The following is a 22093-nucleotide window of genomic DNA, read 5'->3' on the forward strand; positions in this document are numbered from 1 at the left end:
TGACTATTACGAATAATGCTGCTATGAACATTGGCGCACAAGTTTTCTGTGCATATGTTTTAAGAACACTGTAAAGGCCGGGCGCGGTGGCTCAAGCCTGTAATCCCAGCACTTTGGGAGGCCGAGACGGGTGGATCACAAGGTCAGGAGATCGAGACCATCCTGGCTAACCCGGTGAAACCCCGTCTCTACTAAAAAATACAAAAAACTAGCCGGGCGAGGTGGCGGGCGCCTGTAATCCCAGCTACTTGGGAGGCTGAGGCGGGAGAATGGCGTAAACCCGGGAGGCGGAGCTTGCAGTGAGCTGAGATCCGGCCACTGCACTCTAGCCTGGGCGACAGAGCGAGACTCCGTCTCAAAAAAAAAAAAAAAAAAAAAAAGAACACTGTAAAATAAAACGTGTAAAAAATTAAATGAATTAGACAAGTATTTTCATAAAACAATATATGAATAGAAAGTATTCCAGCATTTTAATTTAAATGTTTTATGTCTTTCCACTTTATTTCTTTATGCAAATAATTATCTCTAATCAACAAATATAAAAATAAATTGTAAATATATGGCCACAGAGAAAAAACCAAAACAGTAAAAAAGGATATATAGTGAATTATAAATCTCTGTCTTACCTTTGTCCCACCCCCCAGAGCAAATACTGTAAACAGTTTCTTAGGTCCTTCCGGAATTATTTTCTAAAAATACTAGCATACAAGAAAGCATTTAAAAATTTTTCTGGTTTTACACAAATAGTATATTCCTATATACAATTTTCTGCATTTTTTTTTTTTTGAGATGGAGTTTCACTCTATTGCCCAGGCTGGAGTGCAGTGGCACAGTATCGGCTCACTGCAACCTCTGCCACCCGGGTTCAACCGATTCTCCTGCCTCAGCCTCCCAAGTAGCTGTGATTATAGGCGCTCACCACCACGCCTGGCTAATTTTGTATTTTTAGTAGAGACGGAGTTTCACCATGTTGGCCAGACTGGTCTTGAACTCCTGGCCTCAGGTGATCCACTCGCCTCGGCCTCCCAAAGTGGTGGGATTATGGGCATGAGCCACCGTGCCTGGCCTTGTTCTGCGTTTTTCTTCCTTCCTTTAATATAATCTGGAATGAATTATCTATAAAAACATATAAACCTGCCTCTTTTTAAACAGCAGATTAGGATTTCATTGTATGAATGTATCATAATTTACTTACTGCTGCACTGATGGGGTCTCCCACCTTCTTCCTAGCTAAAAGAATTATGATTTTATTCAAATATTGGGTGACTATGTATGTCAGGGATAGACAGCAACTCCTCTCTCCCAGGGGCTGAATTTTGATTCCTCTAAGCCTTAGCGTAACACCATTTTCCTCACCAACAATGGGGTAGGAAATATGCACATTACACAATTCTGGCCCAAGGGGAAAAGACCAGTCTTCTGGAGGGTCTTCTGGAAAAAGGTTCTTCACTTTTTTAAAGAGATTCTCAGCAAAGGCCGGCCGCGGTGGCTCCCGCCTGTAATCCCAGCACTTCGGGAGGCCGAGGCGGGCAGATCATGAGGTCAGGAGATCAAGATCATCCTGGCTAACATGGTGAAACCCTGTCTCTACTAAAACTACAAAAAGTTAGCCGGGCGTGGTGGCGGGCGCCTGTAGTCCCAGCTACTTGGGAGGCTGAGGCAAGAGAATTGTTTGAATCCGGGACGCGGAGGTTGCAGTGAGTCGAGATCGCGCCACTACACTCCAGCCTGGGTGACAAGAGTGAGACTCTGTATAAAAGAAAAAAAAAAAAAAAAAAAAAAAGAGAGAGCGAGAGAGAGGTACTCAGCAAAAAGCTCTGCCTTTTCAGCCTCTGGACATCATCATGTCTTTGGAACTGCTATAAGTATCTGTGACCAGAGAGAGCAAGCAAGCCAAGAGAATCCCACAGAAGCTGGGTCAAGCATGACTTCTTTCACCTGCTGCAATGACCAACCTTCTTCTATGCTTGTTATGATTAGAGCTAACCAGTATGCTTATTGTGTAAGGCAGTTTTCGTTGTTACTTCGACTCTATAACTTGAAGCTGAAAGTATCCTAAACGATACACTTTGTCAGAGAGGTCCCTCCTAAACCTCCTAGACTAAGTGATCCCCCATCCCTGCATTTACTCTCTGGTACCATTGTTTTCCCTTCCATAACGCTCAGCACACTGATAATAATTTTGAGTTACCTGTTCACACTGGTCCATACTAGACAGTAAGTTTCATTGAGGGTAGGGACTGTGGCCATCTCATTAACAAGCATATCAAAATGCCTGAGAAATAGGTTAGAAAAATATCACACCAAATTTGTGCGCATATGTAGGTAAGTTTTTTTTTTTTTTTCCCTATCCATAAAAATACAAAAGAAAAAAAAAAAACCACATAGGAAATCCCAGAAGAGCATACTATCAGTGGTGGTTTTATAGAGATGAAATCATGGCTGATTTTCATTTCTCTTTATTTAAAAAAATCTATCTTGTATAAGTTACGTTACTTCTATAACATAATATAAACATACACTTACACATATACATTATATACATCTAATATATTGAGTATGAATGCTTAAAATATACACAGAGCACCTGCAGAATATAGGAAATGGGGTGAGGCTTTTTCAGATGCCCGTGCACAATTCTTATGCATAGAGCAAATAACATGTGCAGTGCACCTAATGTGTTGTACATTTTTCCCTCTGAGCATGTGAAGCGTAGATTTTAATTATAATTTGCTATTTTTTACTTTTTTTTTTGAGACAGAATTTCACTCTTGTCACCTAGGCTGGAGCGCAAAAGGGTAATCTCAGCTCACTGCAACCTCTGCCTCCCAAGTGATTCTCCTGCCTCAGCCTCTTGAGTAGTTGGGATTACAGGCATGCGCCATGATGTCCAGCTAATTTTTGCATTTTTAGCAGAGATGAAGTTTCACCATATTGGCCAGGCTGGTCTTCAACTCCTGACCTCAGGCAATCCACCCTCCTCGGCCTCCCAAAGCACTGGGAATACAGGCATAAGTCACCACTCCTGGCCATAATTTGCTACTGAGCACTAACTTCAACTTGGAGTTTCCCATTTGTGTTAACTTGTCAATAACAGTTTTTCACAAAAACTTTTTTTGAACTTCATGTTTTCTCAAAGACATAAAAGCTGCCTTCAACTTCTGACCACAATTTCCATTTGGCCGAATGCCCAAGAACCATGCTTTGCTGTAATATATTTATCTCAACAGACATTTTTATGGTGAATACATTCAGTTGAAAACATTCTGGGCTATATACAAATGATATAAATGACAAAGAGGAAAACAGAGGATCACACATAATAATGTCGTTTGTAGAGAAGATATTTCACCATATGTTTTCAGCTTTTTTCTAGGCATAATGAATTAGCATTGATCCACACAAATTTATCTAGTTATCCTTATAATAAATTAGCAAAATATCTAATTGAAACAAACGTGCCACCTATGATCCCAAAAATGAAGTAAATATTTGGTAAATGTTACTAGCTAAAACATTTGGTAGTAATGAAGTTATGGAAAATAAAATACAAAATAAGGAAATGGCAGTAGAGTCCTAATCCTGATTTGTCAATTACAAATAGCCTTCTTTCAAGACAAAAATAAATGGAAACATATCCCGTGTTCATGGATTGGAAGAACTTAATATTGTTAAAATGTCCATACTATCCAAAGTAATCTAGAAATTCAATGCTACACCCATCAAAATCCCAATGGTATTTTTTATAGAAATAGAACAAATAATCCTAAAATTCATACAGAACTACAAAAGACCCTGCATCTTGAGAAAGAAGAACAAAGCTAGAGGCATAATAGTTCCTGATTTCCAAATACATCACAAAGCTACAGTAATTAAAACAGTCTGATACAGGAATTAAGACAGACAGAGATCAATGAAATAGATAGATCAAAAACAAACCCAAGAAATACAGTTCAATGATCTTCGACTCAGGTGCCAAGCATACACAAAGGGGAAAGGACAGTCTCTTCAACAAATGGTGGCCAGGCACAGTGGCTCACACCTGTAATCCCAGCACTTTGGGAGGCTGAGGTGGGAGGATCATGAAGTCAAGAGATCAAGACCATCCTGGCCAACGTGGTGAAACCCTGTCTCTACTAAAAATACAAAAATTAGCTGGGCGTGGTGGCGCATGCCTGCAGTCCCAGCTATTCAGGAGGCTGAGGCAGGAGAATCATTTGAACCTGGGAAGTGGTGGTTGCAGTGAGCCAAGATGGTGCCACTGCATTCCAGCAAGACTCTGTCTCAAAACAAAACAAAACAAAAATCAAAACAAAAAAACAACAAATGGCTTGGGAAAACTGGATATCCACATGCAAAAGAAAGAAATTGGACCCTTATCTTAAAACAAACACAAAAATCAGCTCAAAATGAATTAAAGACACAAACAAGACCTGAAACTGTAAAACCCCTAGAAGAAAACAGAGGAGAAGCTTCTTGACTTTGGTCTTGACAATGCCAATGATTTTTTGGGTGACACCAAAAACACAGGCAATGAAAGCAAAAACTGACAAGTTGGCTACATTTAACTAAAAAGCTATATGACAAAGGAAACAACAAAGTGAAAAGGCACCCTACAAAATGGGAAAACTATTTGCAGACCATATATAAGATAAAAAGGTGATCTCCAAACTTCAAAATTACATATAAAAGGAACTAATATAACCCAATAGCAAAAACAAACAAGCAACAACAACAACAAATAAAACTCCCAGGCACACTGGCTCATGCCTATGATCTCAGCACTTTGGAGGGTAAGGAAGGAGGATCACTTGAATCCAGGAGTCTGAGACCAGCCTGGGTAAAACAGTGAGGCACTACAAAAAAAAAAAAAATTAAAAATGGCTGGGCGTGGTGGTTTGCACCTGTGTTTGCAGCTACTAGGGAGGCTGAGGTGGGGGGTCACTTCAGCCTAGAAGGCTGAGGCTGCAGTGAGCCATGATGTGCCACTGCACTCCAACCAGGTAACAGAGTGAGACCCTGTCTCAAAAAACAAAACAAAACAAAACAAAACAAAACAAAACAAAAACGGGGGCAGTTTCCCCCATGCTGTTCTCATGACAGTGAGTGAGTTCTCCGGAGATCTGACAGTTTTACAAAGGGCTCTGCCCCCTTCACTTTCTCTTCTCTCTCCTACCACCTTGTGGAGAAGATGCCTGCTTCCCGTTCATCTTCTGCCATGACTGTAAGTTTCCTGAGGCCTCCCCAGCCATGTGGAACTGTGAGTCAATTAAACCTCCTTTGTTTATAAATCACCCAGTCTCAGGTAGTATCTTTATCATAGTGTGAAAACGGACTAATACAAACAAAGAACCCAATTTAAAAAATGAACTAAATACTTGAATAGACATTTCTCCAAAGACAAACAGCCTACCCTTTATGTAAAAAGGTGCTCACAAATCACTAATCATCAGACAGATGCAAATCAAAACCACACCTGTTAGGATGACTATTACAAAAATTTTTAGATCTTTTTAGGTAACAAGTTTTGGTGAAGATGTGGAGAAATTGGAATCCCCGCACACTATTGGTAGCAATGTAAAATGGTCCAGCCTCTATAGAAAACAGTATAAAGGTTCCCCATAAAATTAAAAAATAGAACTACCAGTCATCTAGCAATCCCACTTCTAGGTATGTAGCCAGAGGAAATAAAATCACTGCAATTAAAGTTATCTGCCCTCCCACATTCATTACAGCATTATTTACAGTAGCCAAGATATGGAAATAACCTAAATACCCACTGAAGGATACATTAAGGAAATGTGGCATATACATACAATAGAATATTATTCAGCCTTCAAAAAGGAAGCCCTGCCATTTGCAACAAAATGGATGAACCTTGAGGACATTACCCTAGATGAAATAAGCTAATCCCAGAAGAACAAATACTGATCTTACTCACAAAAAGTATCTAAAATAGTCAAATTCATAGAAGCAGAGAGTAGAATGGTGGTTTAATACTACATTGTACACCAAAACCTTTGCGAAGAGGGTAGATATCAAGATACCACAAAAAAGGGGGTGACAGGAGGAAACTTTTGGAGGTGATGGATATGTTTATGACTTTTATTGTGGTGATGGTTTCACAGCTGTATGCATATCTTTAAACCTATCAAACCTTATATATTAAATATGTGCAGGCTTTTTCTATATGAACTATACCCCCAATAAATCAGTTAAAATTTTGTTTAAATGACTTTCTTATTTTTCTCATTAATATCTTTAATTCCAAAGTAGTCCTTCCTCCCTCCCTCCCTCCCTCTTTCCCTCCTCCCCCTTCCCTCCCTCCCTCCCTCTCTCTCTCTCTCTGTCTCTGTCTATCTCTGTCTCTTTCTTTTGGGACTATGTTTCACTATGCTGCCCAGGGTATCCTCAAATTCCTTGGCTCAAAGTATTCTCTCCCATGTCAGCCTCCCAAATAGCTGGGACTATAGGTGTATGCCACATGCCTTGTGAAGAGGGTCGTTTTTTTGGTAGAGATGGGATCTCACTATGTTGCTCAGGATGATCTTAAACTTTTGGGGGGCCTACCCTGGCCTCTCAAAGTGCTGGTATTACGGGCATGAGCCACCATGCCAGGTCAAATATTCTTTCTAATAGGAGAATACGATCATCAAAAATAATAGTAAGATTTTAAAATTATAAACACCTTAATTTAAAAAAATTATAACATTAATTCCTCTAACAGATATCCATATTTTCTATTTCTGCTTATATTGGTTTTAGTATATTTTGGCTTATAAGAATTTATCTATTTAAACTAAGTTGTTAAAATTACCGGCATAAAATTAGTTACAATATTACCTTTTAAAAAGTATCTGTAGGCCGGGCGCGGTGGCTCAAGCCTGTAATCCCAGCACTTTGGGAGGCCGAGACGGGCGGATCACGAGGTCAGGAGATCGAGACCATCCTGGGTAACACAGTGAAACCCCATCTCTACTAAAAATACAAAAACTTAGCTGGGCGAGGTGGCAGGCGCCTGTAGTCCCAGCTACTCGGGAGGCTGAGGCAGGAGAATGGCGTGAACCCGGGAGGCGGAGCTTGCAGTGAGCTGAGATCCGGCCACTGCACTCCAGCCTGGGTGACAGAGCGAGACTCCGTCTCAAAAAAAAAAAAAAAAAAAAAAAAGTATCTGTAAGTTCCCTCCTCTGATTCCTAATATTAGTCATCTGAGTACTCTCTCTTTCTCTCTCATACAAGGCCAGTTGTCATCTATCAATTTCATTAAGTTTTTTGAAGATCCATCTTTGGTTTTATTTATTTTCTCTACTTTGTGTCCATTGATTTCTATTCTTACTTTTTTCCTTCTTTTTCTTTAAAGAACTTAAAGTGGAAGCTTAGATCAATGATTTTGAATATTTCTTCATTTATATATAAGTATTTAAAGGTATAAATTAATCTCTAAGCACTGAATTAGCTTCAGCCCATATTTTGGTATGTTACGCTTTAACAATCAATCAGTTAAAATGCTTTTTAATTTTCCTTATATTTTCTTTTTTGATCCATGGTTTATTCAAAAGAAACTTGCTTAATTTCTAAACATTTGTGATACATATATACATGTGTTACTGAATTCTAACTTAAATCTGTTGTGATCAGGGAACCTATCCTGTTAAATTTCTTTCTTTTTGTTTTTTTTTTATTGAGACAGAGGTTCACTCTTGTCACCCAGGCTGGAGTCCAGTGGCGCGATTTCAGCTCACTGCAACCTCTGCCTCCCAGGTTCAAGTGAGTCTCGTGACCAGTCTTCCAAGTAGCTGGTATTACAGGTGCATGCCACCACACCCAGCTAATTTTTGTATATATTTTTTCTTTAGTAGAGGCGGGGTTTCATCACGTTGGCCAGGCTTGTCTCAAACTCCTGACCTCAATTGATTTGCATGCATCAGCTTCCCAAAGTGCGAGGATTATAGGCGTAAGCCATCACGCTCAACCAATCCTGTTGAATTTCAATCCTTTTAAGTGTATTGAAACTTGTTTTATGGCCCAATATGTGGTCTATCTCGGTAAATGTTCCACGGGCATATAAAAAGAATATACACTTGGGTATTAGCTGTAGTGTTCTATACATGTCAAATAGGTTAACTCGATTGCTAGTGTTGTTCAAATCATCTATGTATTTACTAAATTTTTTGTCTAGTTGTTATATCAGTTACTAAGAGAAAAGTGACAAAATCAACTATTGTGGATTTGTTTATTTATTTAGTTCTGTCAATTTTTACTTCATAATTTTAAAGATTTATTACTAGGTCCATACACATTTCAGATTGTATGTCTTCTTGTTGAATTCACCCTTTATAATCATGAAATGCCCTCTTCGTCTCTGGCAAGACTGTCCTGAAGTCTAATTTGGGTGATGTTAACACAACCGTTAGCATATTTTTTCTGGTGTTTGTATGGTATCTGATATGGTTTGGAATTATGTCTCTGCCCAAATCTCATGTCAAATTGTAATCCCTAATGTTGGAGGAGGGGCCAGGTGGGAGGTGACTGGATCATGGAGGCAGACTTCCCCCTTGCTGCTCTGGTGACAGTGAGTGACTTCTTATGAGATTTGGTTGCTTAAAAGTGTGTAGTACTTCCCGCTTCATTCTCCTCCTCCTTCTCTGGCCATGTAAGATGAGCCTGCTTCCCCTTCACGTTCTGTCATAATTGTTAAGTTTCCTGAGGCCTCCCCAGCCACGCTTCCTGTACAGCCTGTGGAACTGTGAGTCAATTAAATCCGTTTTCTTTATAAATTACTCAGTCTCAGGTAGTTCTTTATAGCAATGCAAGAACAAACTAATACAGAAAATTGGTGTTGGGAAGTGGGGCATTGCTATATAGATACCTGAAAATGTGGAAGCAAGTTTGGAAGTGGGTAACGGGCAGAGAATGAAACAGCTTGGACAGATCAGAAGAAGAAAGGAGGATGGCGGAAAGGTAGAACTTACTTCCTAGAGACTTGTTGAATGGTTGTGACCAAAATGCTTATAGTGATATGGACAGGAAAGTCCAGGCTGAGAAGGTCTCGAAGATGAGGAATCTTTTGGGAACTGAAATAAAGGTCCCTCTTGCTATGCTTCTGCAAAGAAACTGGCAGCATTGTGCCCCTGCTCTAGAAATCTGTGGAACTTTGAACTTGAAAGAGATGATTTAGGGTATCTGGTAGAAGAAATTTCTAAGCAGCAAAGTGTTCAAGATGTGGCCACTTCTAACCATATGCTTATATGCATTCACAGAACTGATCTGAAACTGGAACTTATATTTAAAAGGAAAGCAGAGCATAAAAGTTTGGAATATGTGCAGCCTGACCAAGTGGTAGAAAAGAAAGCCCCATTTTGTGGGGAGGAATTCAAGCCAGCTGTTGGAGCTGAATGTTCACAGCAGCCAAGACAATGGGGAAGATGCCTTGAATGCATTTTAGAGACCTTTGTGGTAGCTCCTCCTATCACAGCCCCAGAGGACTAGAAGGGAAGAATGATTTCACAGGCCAGGCCCTGGGCCCTGCTGCCCTCCACAACTGTGGGACACTGCTCTCTGAGTCCTAGCCACTCCAGCTCCAGCTGTGGGTAAAAAGGGCCCAGATATGTCTCAGGCTGCTGCTCTAGAAGGTTCAAACTATAAGTCTTGGTGGCTTTCACATGGTGTTAAGCCTGAAGGTGTGCAGAGGACAAGAGCTAAGGCTTAGGAGCTCTTCCTAGATTTCAGAGGATGTATGGAAATGCCTGGCTATCCAGACAGAAGTCTGCTGCAGGGGCAGAGCCCTCATGGAGAACCTCTACTAGGGCAGTGTGGATGGCAAATGTGGGACTGGAGTCCCCACACAGGGTTCCGACTAGGACACTGACGAGTAGAGCTGTGAGAAGTGGGCCACTATTGTCCAGACCCCAGAATGGGAGATTAACAGCTTGCACTATTTGCCTGCAAAACCTGCAGGCACTCAACACTAGCCTGTGAAAGCAGCTAAAGGGGCTGTACCTTGCAGAGACACAGGGGTGGAGACACCCAAGGCCTTTGGAAACCATCCCTTGCATCAGTGTGACCTGGATGTGAGACACAGAGTCAAAGGAGATTATTTTAGAGCTTTAAGATGTAATGATTGGAAGATGGCCAAATAGGAGCAGCTCTGGTCTGCAGCTCCCAGTGTGATCAATGCAGAAGATGGGTGATTTCTACATTTCCAACTGAGGTACCTGGTTCATCTCATTTGGACAGGCTGGACAGTGGTTACAGCCCACAGAGGGCAAGCCAAAGCAGGATGGGGCATTGCCTCACCTGGGAAGCACAACAGGTTGGGGGATTTCCCTTTCCTAGTCAAGGGAAGCTGTGACAGACTGCACCTGGAAAAACGGGACACTTCCGGCCAAATACTGTACTTTTCCCATAGTCTTAGCAACTGGCAGACCAGGGAATTTCTCCCATGGCTGGCTCGGTGGATACCACGCCAACGGAGTCTTGCTCACTGCTAGCGCAGCAGTCTGAGATCGACCTGACAGTCTGCAGCCTGGTGGGGTGAGGGGTGTCCACTATTGCTGAGGCTTGAGTAGGTAAACAAAGTGGCTGGGAAGCTCGAACTGGGCAGAGCCCACCTCAGCTCAGCAAGGCCTACTGCCTCTATAGACTCCACCTCTGTTAGCAGGGCATAGCTGAACAAAAGGCAGCAGAAACTCCAGCAGACTTAAACGTCCCCATCTGACAGCTCTAAAGAGAGCAGTGATTCTCCCAGCATGGCACTGGAGCTCTGATAACAAGCAGACTGCCTCCTCGAGCTCCCTGAACCCTGTATAACCTAACTGGGAAACAATTCCCAGTAGGGGCCAACAGACACCTCATATAGGCAGGTGCCCCTCTGGGACAAAGCTTCCAGAGGAAGGATCAGGCAGCAATTTTGCTGATCTGCAATATTTGCTGTTCTGCAGCCTCCGCTGGTGATACACAAGCAAACAAGGTCTGCAGTGGACCTCCAGCAAAATCCAACAGAATTGCAGCTGAGGGACCTGAGTATTAGAAGGCAAACTAACAAACAGAAAGGAATAGCATCAACATCAACAAAAAGCACATACACACCAAAACTCCATCTGTATGTCACGAACCTCAAAGACCAAAGGTAGATAAAACCACAAAGATGGGGAGAAACCAGAGCAGAAAAGCTGAAAATTCTAAAAACCAGAGTGCCTCTTCTTCTCCAAAGGACCGCAGCTCCTCTCCAGCAACATAACAAAGCTGGAAGGAGAATGACTTTGATGAGATGACAGAAGTAGGCTTCAGAGGGTCGGTAATAACAAACTTCTCCGAGCTAAAGCAGCATGTTCTAACTCATTGCAAGGAAGCTAAAAACCTTAAAAAAGGTTAGACAAATGGCTAACTAGAATAAACAGTGTAGAGAAGACCTTAAATGACCTGATGGAGCTGAAAACCATGGCATGAGAACTTCATGACACATGCACAAGCTTCAGTAACTGATTCGATCAAGTGGAAGAAAGGATATCAGTAATTGAAGATGAAATTAATGAAATAAAGTGAGAAGACAACTTTAGAGAAAAAAGAATAAAAAGAAATGAACAAAGCCTCCAAGAAATATGGGACTATGTGAAAAGACCAACTCTGTTTGATTGGTGTATCTGAAAGTGACAGGGAGAATGGAACCAAGCTGGAAAACACTCTTCAGGATATTTCCCAGGAAAACTTCCCCGACCTAGCAAGACAGGACAACATTCAAATTCAGGAAATACAGAGAACACCACAAAGATACTCCTCAAGAATTGCAACTCCAAGATACATAACTGTCAGATTCACCAAGTTTGAAATGAAGGAAAAAATGTTAAGGGCAGCCAGAGAGAAAGGTAAGGTTACCCACAAAGGGAAGCACATCAGACTAACAGCGGATCTCTCAGCAGAAACCCTACAAACCAGAATAGAGTGGAGGCCAATACCGAACATTCTTAAAGAAAAGAATTTTCAACCCAGAATTTAATATCCAGCCAAACTAAGCTTCATTAGTGAAGGAGAAATAAAATCCTTTATAGACAAGCTGAGAGATTTTGTCACCACCAGGCCTGCCTTACAAGAGCTCCTGAAGGAAGCACTAAACATGGAAGAGAACAACTGGTACCAGCCACTGCAAAACCATGCCAAATTATAAAGATCGTCGATGCTATGAAGAAACTGCATCAGTTACAGGCAAAATAACCAGCTAACAGCATAATCACAGGATCAAATTCACACATAACAATATTAACCTTAAATGTAAATGGGCTAAATGCCCCAATTAAAAGACACAGACTGGCAAATTAGATAGAGTCAACACCCGTCAGTATGCTGTATTCAGGAGACCCATCTCATGTGCAGACACACATAGGCTCAAAATAAAGGGATGCAGGAAGATCTACCAAGCAAATGGAAAGCAAAAAAAAAAAAAAAAAAAAAAAAGCAGGGGTTGTAATCCTAGTCTCTGATAAAACAGACTTTAAACCAACAAAGATCAAAAGAGACAAAGAAGGCCATTACATAATGGTAAAGGGATCAATTCAACAAGAAGAGCTAACTATCCTAAATATATATGCACCCAATACAGGAGCACCCAGATTCATAAAGCAAGTCTTTAGAGACCTATAAAGAGACTTAGACTCCCACACAATAACCATGAGAGACTTTAACATCCCACTGTCAATATTAGACAGATCAATGAGACAGAATATTAACAAGGATATCCAGAACTAGAACTCAGCTCTGCACCAAGTGGACCTAACAGACATCTACAGAACTCTCCACCTCAAATCAACATGTTCTTCTTAGCACCACATGGCACTTATTCTAAAATTGACCACATAATTGGAAGTAAAGCACTCCTCAGCAAGTGTAAAAGAACAGAAATCACAACAAACTGTCTCACAGACCACAGCATAATCAAATTAGAACTGAGGATTAAGAAACTCACCCCAATATGCACAAATACATGAAAACTGAACAACCTGCCCCCCGAATGACTACTGGGTAAATAACTAAATGAAGGCAGAAATAAAGATGTTCTTTGAAACCAATGAGAACATAACGTACCGGAATCTCTGGGACACATTTAAAGGAGTGTGTAGAGGGAAATGTATAGCACTAAATGCCCACGAGAGAAAGCAGGAAAGATCTAAAATCGACACCCTAACATCACAATTAAAAGAACTAGAGAAGCAAGAGCAAACACATTCAAAAGCTAGCAGAAGGCAAGAAATAATTAAGATCAGAGCAGAACTGAAGGAGATAGAGACACAAAAAAAAATCCTTCAAAAACGCAGTGAATCCAGGAGCTGGTTTTTTTTAAAAGATCAACAAAATAGACTGCTAGCAAGACTAATAAAGAAGAAAAGAGAGAAGAATCAAATAGACACAAGAAAAAATGATAAAGGGGATATCACTACCAATCCCACAGAAATACAAACTACCATCAGAGAATACTATAAACACCTGCATGCAAATAAACTAGAAAATCTAGAAGAAATGGATAAATTCCTGGACACATACACCCTCCCAAGACTAAACCAGGAAGAAGTTGAATCTCTGAATAGACCAGTAAGAGGCTTTGAAATTGAGGCAATAATTAATAGCCTACCAACCAAAAAAAGTCCAGGACCAGATGGATTCACAGCTGAATTCTACCAGAGGTACAAAGAGGAGCTGGTACCATTACTTCTGAAACTATTCCCATCAATAGAAAAAGAGAGAATCCTCTCTAATTCATTTTATGAGGCCAGCATCATCCTGATACCAAAGCCTGGCAGAGACACAACAACAAAGAAGAGAATTTTAGACCAATATCCCTGATGAACATCGATGCCAATATCCTCAATAAAATACTGGCAAACCGGATCCAGCAGCACATCAAAAAGCTTTTCCACCACAATCAAGTTGGCTTCATCCAAGGGATGCAAGGATGGGTTAACATACGCAAATCAATAAACATAATCCATCACATAAACAAAACCAATGAAAAAAACCACATGATTATCTCAACAGATGCAGAAAAGACCTTCAACAAAATTCAACAGCCTTTCATGCTAAAAAACTCTCAATAAACTAGGTATTGATGTGACGTATCTCAAAATAATAAGAGCTATTCATGACAGACCCACAGCCAATATCATACTGAATGGGCAAAAACTGGAAGCATTCCCTTTGAAAACCAGCACAAGACAAGGATGCCCTCTCTCACCACTCCTATTCAACATAGTGGTGGAAGTTCTGGCCAGGGCAATCAGGCAAGAGAAAGAAATCAAGGGTATTCAATTAGGAAAAGAGGAAGTCAAATTGTTCCTGTTTGCAGATAACATGATTGTATATTTAGAAAACCCCATCATCTCAGCCCAAAAGCTCCTTAAGCTGATAAGCAACTTCAGCAAAGTCTTAGGATACAAAATTAATGTGCAAAAATCACAAGCATTCTTATACACCAGTAACAGACAAACAGAGAGCCAAATCATGAATGAACTTCCATTCACAATTGCTTCAAAGAGAATAAAATACCTAGGAATCCAACTTACAGGGGATGTAAAGGACCTCTTCAAGGAGAACTACAAACTACTGCTCAGTGAAATAAAAGAGGACACAAACAAATGGAAGAACATACCATGCTCATGGATAGGAAGAATCAATATCATGAAAATGGCCATACTGCCCAAGGTAATTTATAGCTTCAATGCCATCCCCATCAAGCTACCAATGACTTTCTTCACAGAATTGGAAAAAACTGCTTTAAAGTTCATATGGAACCAAAAAAGAGCCCGCATCTCCAAGACAATCCTAAGTCAAAAGAACAAAGCTGGAGGCATCATGCTACCTGACTTCAAACTATACTACAAGGCTACAGTAACCAAAACAGCATGGTACTGGTACCAAAACAGATATAGACCAACGAAACAGAACAGAGTCCTCAGAAATAATACCACACATCTGCAGCCATCTGATCTTTGACAAACCTGAGAGAAACAAGAAATGGGGAAAGGATTCCCTATTTAATAAATGGTGCTGGGAAAATTGGCTAGCCATAAGTAGAAAGCTGAAACTGGATCCTTTCCTTACTCCTTATACGAAAATTAATTCAAGATGGATTAGAGACTTAAATGTTAGACCTAATACCATAAAAACCCTAGAAGAAAACCTAGGTAATACCATTCAGGACATAGGCATGGGCAAGGACTTCATGTCTAAAACACCAAAAGCAATGGCAACAAAAGCCAAAATTGACAAATGGGATCTAATTAAACTAAAGAGCTTCTGCACAGCAGAAGAAACTACCATCAGAGTGAATAGGCAGCCTACAGAATGGGAGAAAATTTTTGCAATCTACTCATCTGCCACAGGGCTAATATCCAGAACCTACAAAGAACTCAAGCAAATTTACAAGAAAAAGACAAACAACCGCATCAAAAAGTTTCATTCTCTTAAAATATCTTCTAATTTCCATTGAGAATTTTTATTTGACCCATGAGCTACTTAGAAGTGTTTATCATCCAAATATTTGGGGATTTTCTAGATACCTTTTTGTTATTGATTCTTGCTTTCATTTCATTCTAGTCACAGACCACAATTTGCATGATTTCTATTCTTTTAAAATTGTTAGGGTTTGGGCTTTGGCCCAGATTACTCAGTAACTACTCTATGTGTACTTGAAAAGACTACATATTCTGCTACTGTTGGAGTAGAGAGTCTATAGATGTCAATTAGGTAAAATCAACTTGATAGTGTTCTTCAGGACTTCCACATCACTACTCAATTTTTTTTTTCTACTTGTTCTACCAGTTACTGAGAAAAAGAAGAATGCTAAATTCTCCACATAGGATAATTGCCCATTTCTCCTTTCAGTTCTATCATTTATTGCTTTGGGTATTTTAAAGCTTTGTCATTAGGTGCATAAGCAATTAGAGCTGTTTCTGGCTTCTTCATGAATTTCCCCTTTTTATCATCATATAATGGTCCTTTAGTATGCCCAGTAATTGTCCTTATTCTAAGGTCTACTTTGTCTGACATTGATATGGCTACCTCAGTTTCTTTTGATTACTTTTGCATGGTATGTCTCCTTGCATCTTTTAAATTTTAACCATCTATTTCACTATATCTAAGTAGATTTCTTTTTTCCAGTTTTCTTGAGTTATAAATGACAAATAACGATTGTAAATATTCAAAGTATACATGTGATTTGATATATGTATACTCTGTGAAATGATTACCACAATCAAATTAATTAACACATCTGTCACCACACATAGTTACTTACCATTGTGTGTGTGTATAGTGAGACCACTTAAAATCTACTCTCTTAGTACATTTCGAGTGTACATACAGTATTATTAACTATAGTCACCATGCTACACGTTAGATCTCAGAACTTATCTAGCTTAGTACTAAAAGTCAGTACACTTTGACCAACATCCCCCCATTTCTCCTATTTCCCCCCACCAGCTTTATGGTTGTTTACACATCAGGTTAAGCCCGATATCCTGTTACTGTATCATGGCTCAAATTGGAAGTATCAATACGTTTTTTCTTTTAACTCTTGAAAAAACAGCAATAGCTGAATACATCTTTAATATGATAAATAACAAAAACCTATCCATATTTAACGGAGACATGCTAGATGCATTCCCACTAAAATTGAAACAAGACAAATATATATCCATTGTTATTATGACTAAACATTATTTAACATGGGCAACCCAATAATATCAGAAAAAACATAAGAGGTAGAAAGAAAACTTTGAAATATATTGAAAATACATATGTTTCTAAGAAAAATGTAACAAAATAAGTAAAATAAAACAAAATTATAAATAAATAAATAACTCAACAACATGGGAATTTAAAAATACTCTCCTAAGCAACAATTGTGCCAAAAAAGCAATCAAAACCAGACATTATCAAGCCTGGAATTTATTCTGGTGAAATAGTAAAAACAGAAATTTAGCTTCATTTTTCTTCATATGACTATCCAATTGATTCAATATCATTTCTTCAAGATTCCAAAATTTCCTAACTGATTTAAAATGTTGTTTTTATGTCATACTACAAAGAGTGGGGAAAATCTTACTCCAAACTGAAAAAACAGAAGCAACTTAATTGGTGCTGTTGGCTGGATCTTCAGCAACAGCTTCCTTGCCCTTAGTGTCAGCAATTTCTTCCCTTCAAATTCACTTTATTAAAATTGAACAAAACAAAACAAACAAAATATCTTTAACATGAAGTACAGAAGAACGGCTTCTGTTTTCCTTACTGAAATCAACTATGGTACCATAGAAGCCTCCAGAGAGGCTGGTGTTTCAGGAATGATCTGCCATGTCAGATGCTGTGAAGAGCATGAGTAAGATGAGATGAGATGAACCTGGCAGCAGGGAGGTCACTGGGGACCTGAATAACAGCAGTTTCATTTGAGTGACGGGGATGTGAGCGAGAATACAGTGGGTCAAGGAGCATCCTGGAGAAGCAGAAATGATGAGGGTAGACAACTCTCCCATGAATGTTCCTTATTCAGGTGAACAGAGAAACAAGTCAACAGCTAAAGGGGAAAATGGGGTCAAGGAAGAACATTTGAAGGATGATACAAGTGGGAATAATCCAGAGAGGGGAAATTCCTGAAATGCATCTTCTACCACTGCTCTGGTAGGGTTTCGATTCTGGCAACAGTAAGGACTCTGATATTAAACAGGTACACAGAGACACTGTCAGTTTGAGGGTCCTACTGAGGAACCGGAAATAACTGCTGATTGGAGTTTGTTCCTATGGTAAATGAGGCAGATGGGGTGGAAAGGCAGCAATGTGAATGACGTGTGGATAAAAAGAAATGTATTCACTTGATAGGCCCTAAACTGCTTAATAATAAACGACTGGGGAGACATAAATATATTTTGCACCATCTTTATGAGAAAACACTGAATCTGCTCAACTGGAATAAGACTACTGTACAGTCTCTAAATCAGTTTCACTAGAATGAGATAATTCCAGTCTTTTACCTCTCCATTATTTTACATTTATGTTTTTCATAAGACAAATGGTTCCAGGACTATGTCATCCTCAATTTCAATTCCTTTTACATTTTCACAATTTCAAGCAAATTCTGAGATACATTTTCAAATATTATAATTGAGAATTTATCATTCTAACCTCCTGAGAAAAAAACTTACTTTTCCACTTTAATAAAATAAAATATATACTTACTCTGAATAATATTTCTTCATTCCACTTTGGATTCAAACTCTGAAAAATAATAAACATAGTATAACTAAATAATGTTTTGTCTTCTAAAAATAAAACAAAGTACATTAAAAACTTTTGAATATTGCTAAGTCTAACCTTTTTAATGGTTTTTGTTTGCACACTTGTAAGAACTCCATTCACTGGGTCATATAACGTCACTCTCACATAAGGATCACTGTTAAAAAAAAAAAAAAAAAAAAAAATTTTAATTATTGCTTACCCCAAGCTCAGATCACCCAGACTATACAATTCACAATTTTCCTTGTTAGTTATATCTACAATTATTTCCTGAATTTAAAAGTCAGAATTCTTAGGCAGGTAAGCAATTAAAGTAATTTTTGCATCTCGTTAAAAACCTGAAGTACCATGTTAGTGAAAGACACAAAGAATTAGAAAGAAAACCTTTTAATCACAGGCCTGATGATTATAACCTTCCTAGATTTTTAAAATTTTGTTTGATTTTTATTACATTATTTCTTCTTTTGAGTTAAGATGGTTAATTCAATGATTCTAAGACTGGTTTTGTAAGACCTCAGGTTGTCTCAAGTTATCTCATGGGTGTAAACTCTTCTTACAAAGTAAAGGCAAACTGTTTTCACTTAAAAAAAATAACTAGGTGTGGCCAGGCACAGTGGCTCACGCCTAGAATCCCAGCACTTTGGGAGGCTGAAGCGGGTGGATCACGAGGTCAGGGGATCAAGACCATCCTGGCTAACATGGTGAAACCCTGTCTCTATTAAAAATACAAAAAAAAAATTAGCCAGGCGTGGTGGCAGGTGCCTGTAGTCCCAGCTACTCAGGAGGCTGAGGCAGGAGAATGGCGTGAACCTGGGAGGTGGAGCTTGCAGTGAGCCAAGATCACAACACTGCACTCAGGCCTGGGCGACAGAGCAAGACTCTGTCTCAAAAAAAAATATTAAAATAAAATAACTAGATGTTAATAAAACCAATTCTACAAGGAGATATGGAGAAGGAAATTCTTGTGATGTATAGGGTTGCAAACCACAAGACTTTGAACACTTTACTTGTCCATGGTTAAATTTCTCCTATGTTCCATGGGTATCCCAAGTACTCACCATTCTCCACCAAATCCCCTCCAAACTAATCCAAACTATCCTTCCCCCAACTCCATTTCTTCATACCACGTTACCTCTTAATTGGCCAAAATCAAAGGCACCAGAACACTCCCAAGATACTGGTATTTATCAGAACCCATCCTTACCCCTAACCTAGTGAGTCAGGAGTCCTCTTGTTTTGAGTCTCACCCCTCTTATTCAGTTCTCTGAACTTTGGAGCCTTGCATCATCTGTTCTCATTGCTCTCTTTTAGACCTTTGGCTTTTTCTTTCATCTAGGTTTCTCTAGGCATATAAATGTTTTAAAATTCCTCCTCCCCTTGACTTTCCCTCCCTTCTCCAGCAAAGCAAAATACATCTTTTTCTTCCATTCCCAGTCAAACCTTTTCAGAGAATAATCTTTAATAATAAAAACAAGAACACTTATATAGCAATTACTCGGTGCCAGATACTGCTGTAAGCAGGTTTCGTATATTAATTCTTTTTCTCCTTTTTTTTTTTTTGAGACAGAGTATTGCTCTGTCGCCCAGGCTGCAGTGCAGTGGTACAATCTCGGCTCACTGCAACCCCTGCCTTCCGGGTTCATGCCATTCTCCTGCCTCAGCCTCCCGAGTAGCTGGGATTACAGGCGTGCAACACCACGCCCGGCTAATTTTTGTATTTTTAGTAGAGACGGGGTTTCACCATGTTGGCCAGGATGGTCTCGAACTCCTGACCTCAGGTGACCCGCCTGCCTTGGCCTCCCAAAGTGCTGGGATGACAGACGTGAGCCACAGTGCCCAGCCCGTATATTAATTCTTTGAATTTCTATAACCACCTGTGAGGTAGGTACTATTCCTTTCTTTATTTCACACAGATCACACAGCTAGAAAGCGGACAACCAGGATTGAAACTCCAGCACCTGGCTCCAGAGGCCATACTCTTTTTTGTTTGTTTGTTTGAGATGAAGCATCACTCTGTAAGCCAGGCTGGAGTACAATGGCGCGATCTTGGCTCACTGCAGCTTCTGCCTCCTGAGTTCAAGCTATTCTCCTGCCACAGCCTCTCAAGTAGCTGCGATTACAGGCACGCGCCACTGCGCCCAGCTAATTTTTGTATTTTTAGTAGAGACACGGCTTTGCCATGTTGGCCAGGCTGGTCTCAAACTCTTGACCTCAGGTGATCTACCCGCCTCAGCCTCACAAAGTGCTGGGATTACAGGCATGAGCAAACATGCCCGGCTTATACTCTCTTGCTCTGTCGCCAGGTTGGGGTGCAGTGGCACGATCTTGGCTCACTGCAACCTCCTTCTCCTGGGTTCGAGCAATTCTCCTGCCTCAGCCTCTCGAGTAGCTGGGACTACTGGCGCCTACCACCACGCCTGGCTAATGTTTTGTATTTTAAGTAGAGATGGGGTTTCACCATGTTAGCCGGGATGGTCTCGATTTCTCGACCTCATGATCCGCCTGCCTCGGCCTTCCAGCCTATACTCTTAACCACTGTAGCATACCACCGCATTTACTTCATTTCCTTAATTCCTGTTATGCTTCAAAACCCTACAGTCTGATTTCTGTCTCTTCCCTTGAGATCCATTCCTGTGAAAAGGCTCTTGTAAAGTCACCAATCTTGTTAAAGCAATCAACATTTTCCAGATACTTCTTTTTTTGGCCCTCTTTATGTTTTTAGATACTACTGACCATTTTCTCTTTGAAACACTCATCTCATTTCGCTTCTATGACACATCTCTTCCAGTGCTCCTCACACCACTCAAACTGTTCCTTCAGTGGCTTACTTAGGCTCCTCTTCTACTATCTGCCAGTTAAATACTGATATTCCCTAGGTATTGCCCCACCCCTCTGTTCTCTCTACATTTTCCCTTTCCAATCTTATCCACGGTTTTTTACAACTTAATACTATTAAATATAAAAATACAAAATGTAAATGTAATTATGTATCTATCCCTAATCTCACCATCCAGCTACACAAATACACTTGAACAATACACAGACACTGTTCAAGAGTTTTGCCTCTTTTTTCTTTTTTTTTTTTTGAGATGGAGTTTCACTCTTGTTGCCTAGGCTGGAATACAATGGCACAATCTCGGCTCACCGCAACCTCCGCCTCCCGGGTTCAAGTGATTCTTTTGCCTCAGCCTCCCTAGTAGCTGGGATTACAGGAATGCATCACCACGCCTGGTTAATTATTGTATTTTTAGTAGAGACGGCATTTCTCTATGTTGGTCAGGCTGGTCTTGAACTCCCAACCTCAGGTGATCCGCCCACCTTGGCCTCCCAAAGTTCTGGAATTACAGGTGTACGCCATCGTGCCCAGTCGAGTTTTGCCCCTTTTTAATTGGCCTTTTAATTATATTGAGTTGTAAGAGGTTTCATATATATAGGGGGTTAATGGCCTTTGTCAGATATCTTTGTTTCGTTGTTTCTCTTGTGGTAAGAATATTTAACATGATCACTACCCTATTTATTTACGTATTTATTCATTCATTTCATTTCATTTTTTGAGACAGAGTCTTGTTCTGTTGCCCAGGCTGGAGTGCAGTAGTGCAGTCGGCTCACTTGAAACCTCCGCCTCCTGGGCTCAAGCAATCCTCCCACCTCAGCCTCCCAAGTAGTGGGACTACAGGCACACACCATCATGCCTAATTGTGCTTTTTTGTAGAAACAGGGTTTTTCACCATGTTGCCTGAGACGGTCTCAAATTTGTAGGCTCAAGTGATCCACCTGCCTTAGCCTCCCAAAGTGGTGGGATTACAGGTGTCAGCCACTG

The 22093-nt window shown here is 40.1% G+C and overlaps 1 protein-coding gene across 2 annotated transcripts in view; it reads right to left on the bottom strand.

Annotated features, from left to right (window-relative positions):
- The window catches only part of NEDD4 (NEDD4 E3 ubiquitin protein ligase), a 166907-nt gene that overhangs the window by 107667 nt on the left and 37147 nt on the right, over nt 1-22093 (bottom strand). For both annotated transcript variants that reach the window (XM_050799784.1, XM_050799785.1), the window contains 2 exons: nt 18352-18430; nt 18217-18255 (listed from right to left, as the gene is read on the bottom strand). In XM_050799784.1, coding sequence (XP_050655741.1) covers nt 18217-18255; nt 18352-18430 — 118 coding nt within the window. The remainder of the gene's footprint in view (nt 1-18216; nt 18256-18351; nt 18431-22093) is intronic.

This window comes from Macaca thibetana, chromosome 7 (genome assembly GCF_024542745.1).
Source record: "Macaca thibetana thibetana isolate TM-01 chromosome 7, ASM2454274v1, whole genome shotgun sequence".
Classification (NCBI taxonomy): Eukaryota; Metazoa; Chordata; class Mammalia; order Primates; family Cercopithecidae; genus Macaca; species Macaca thibetana.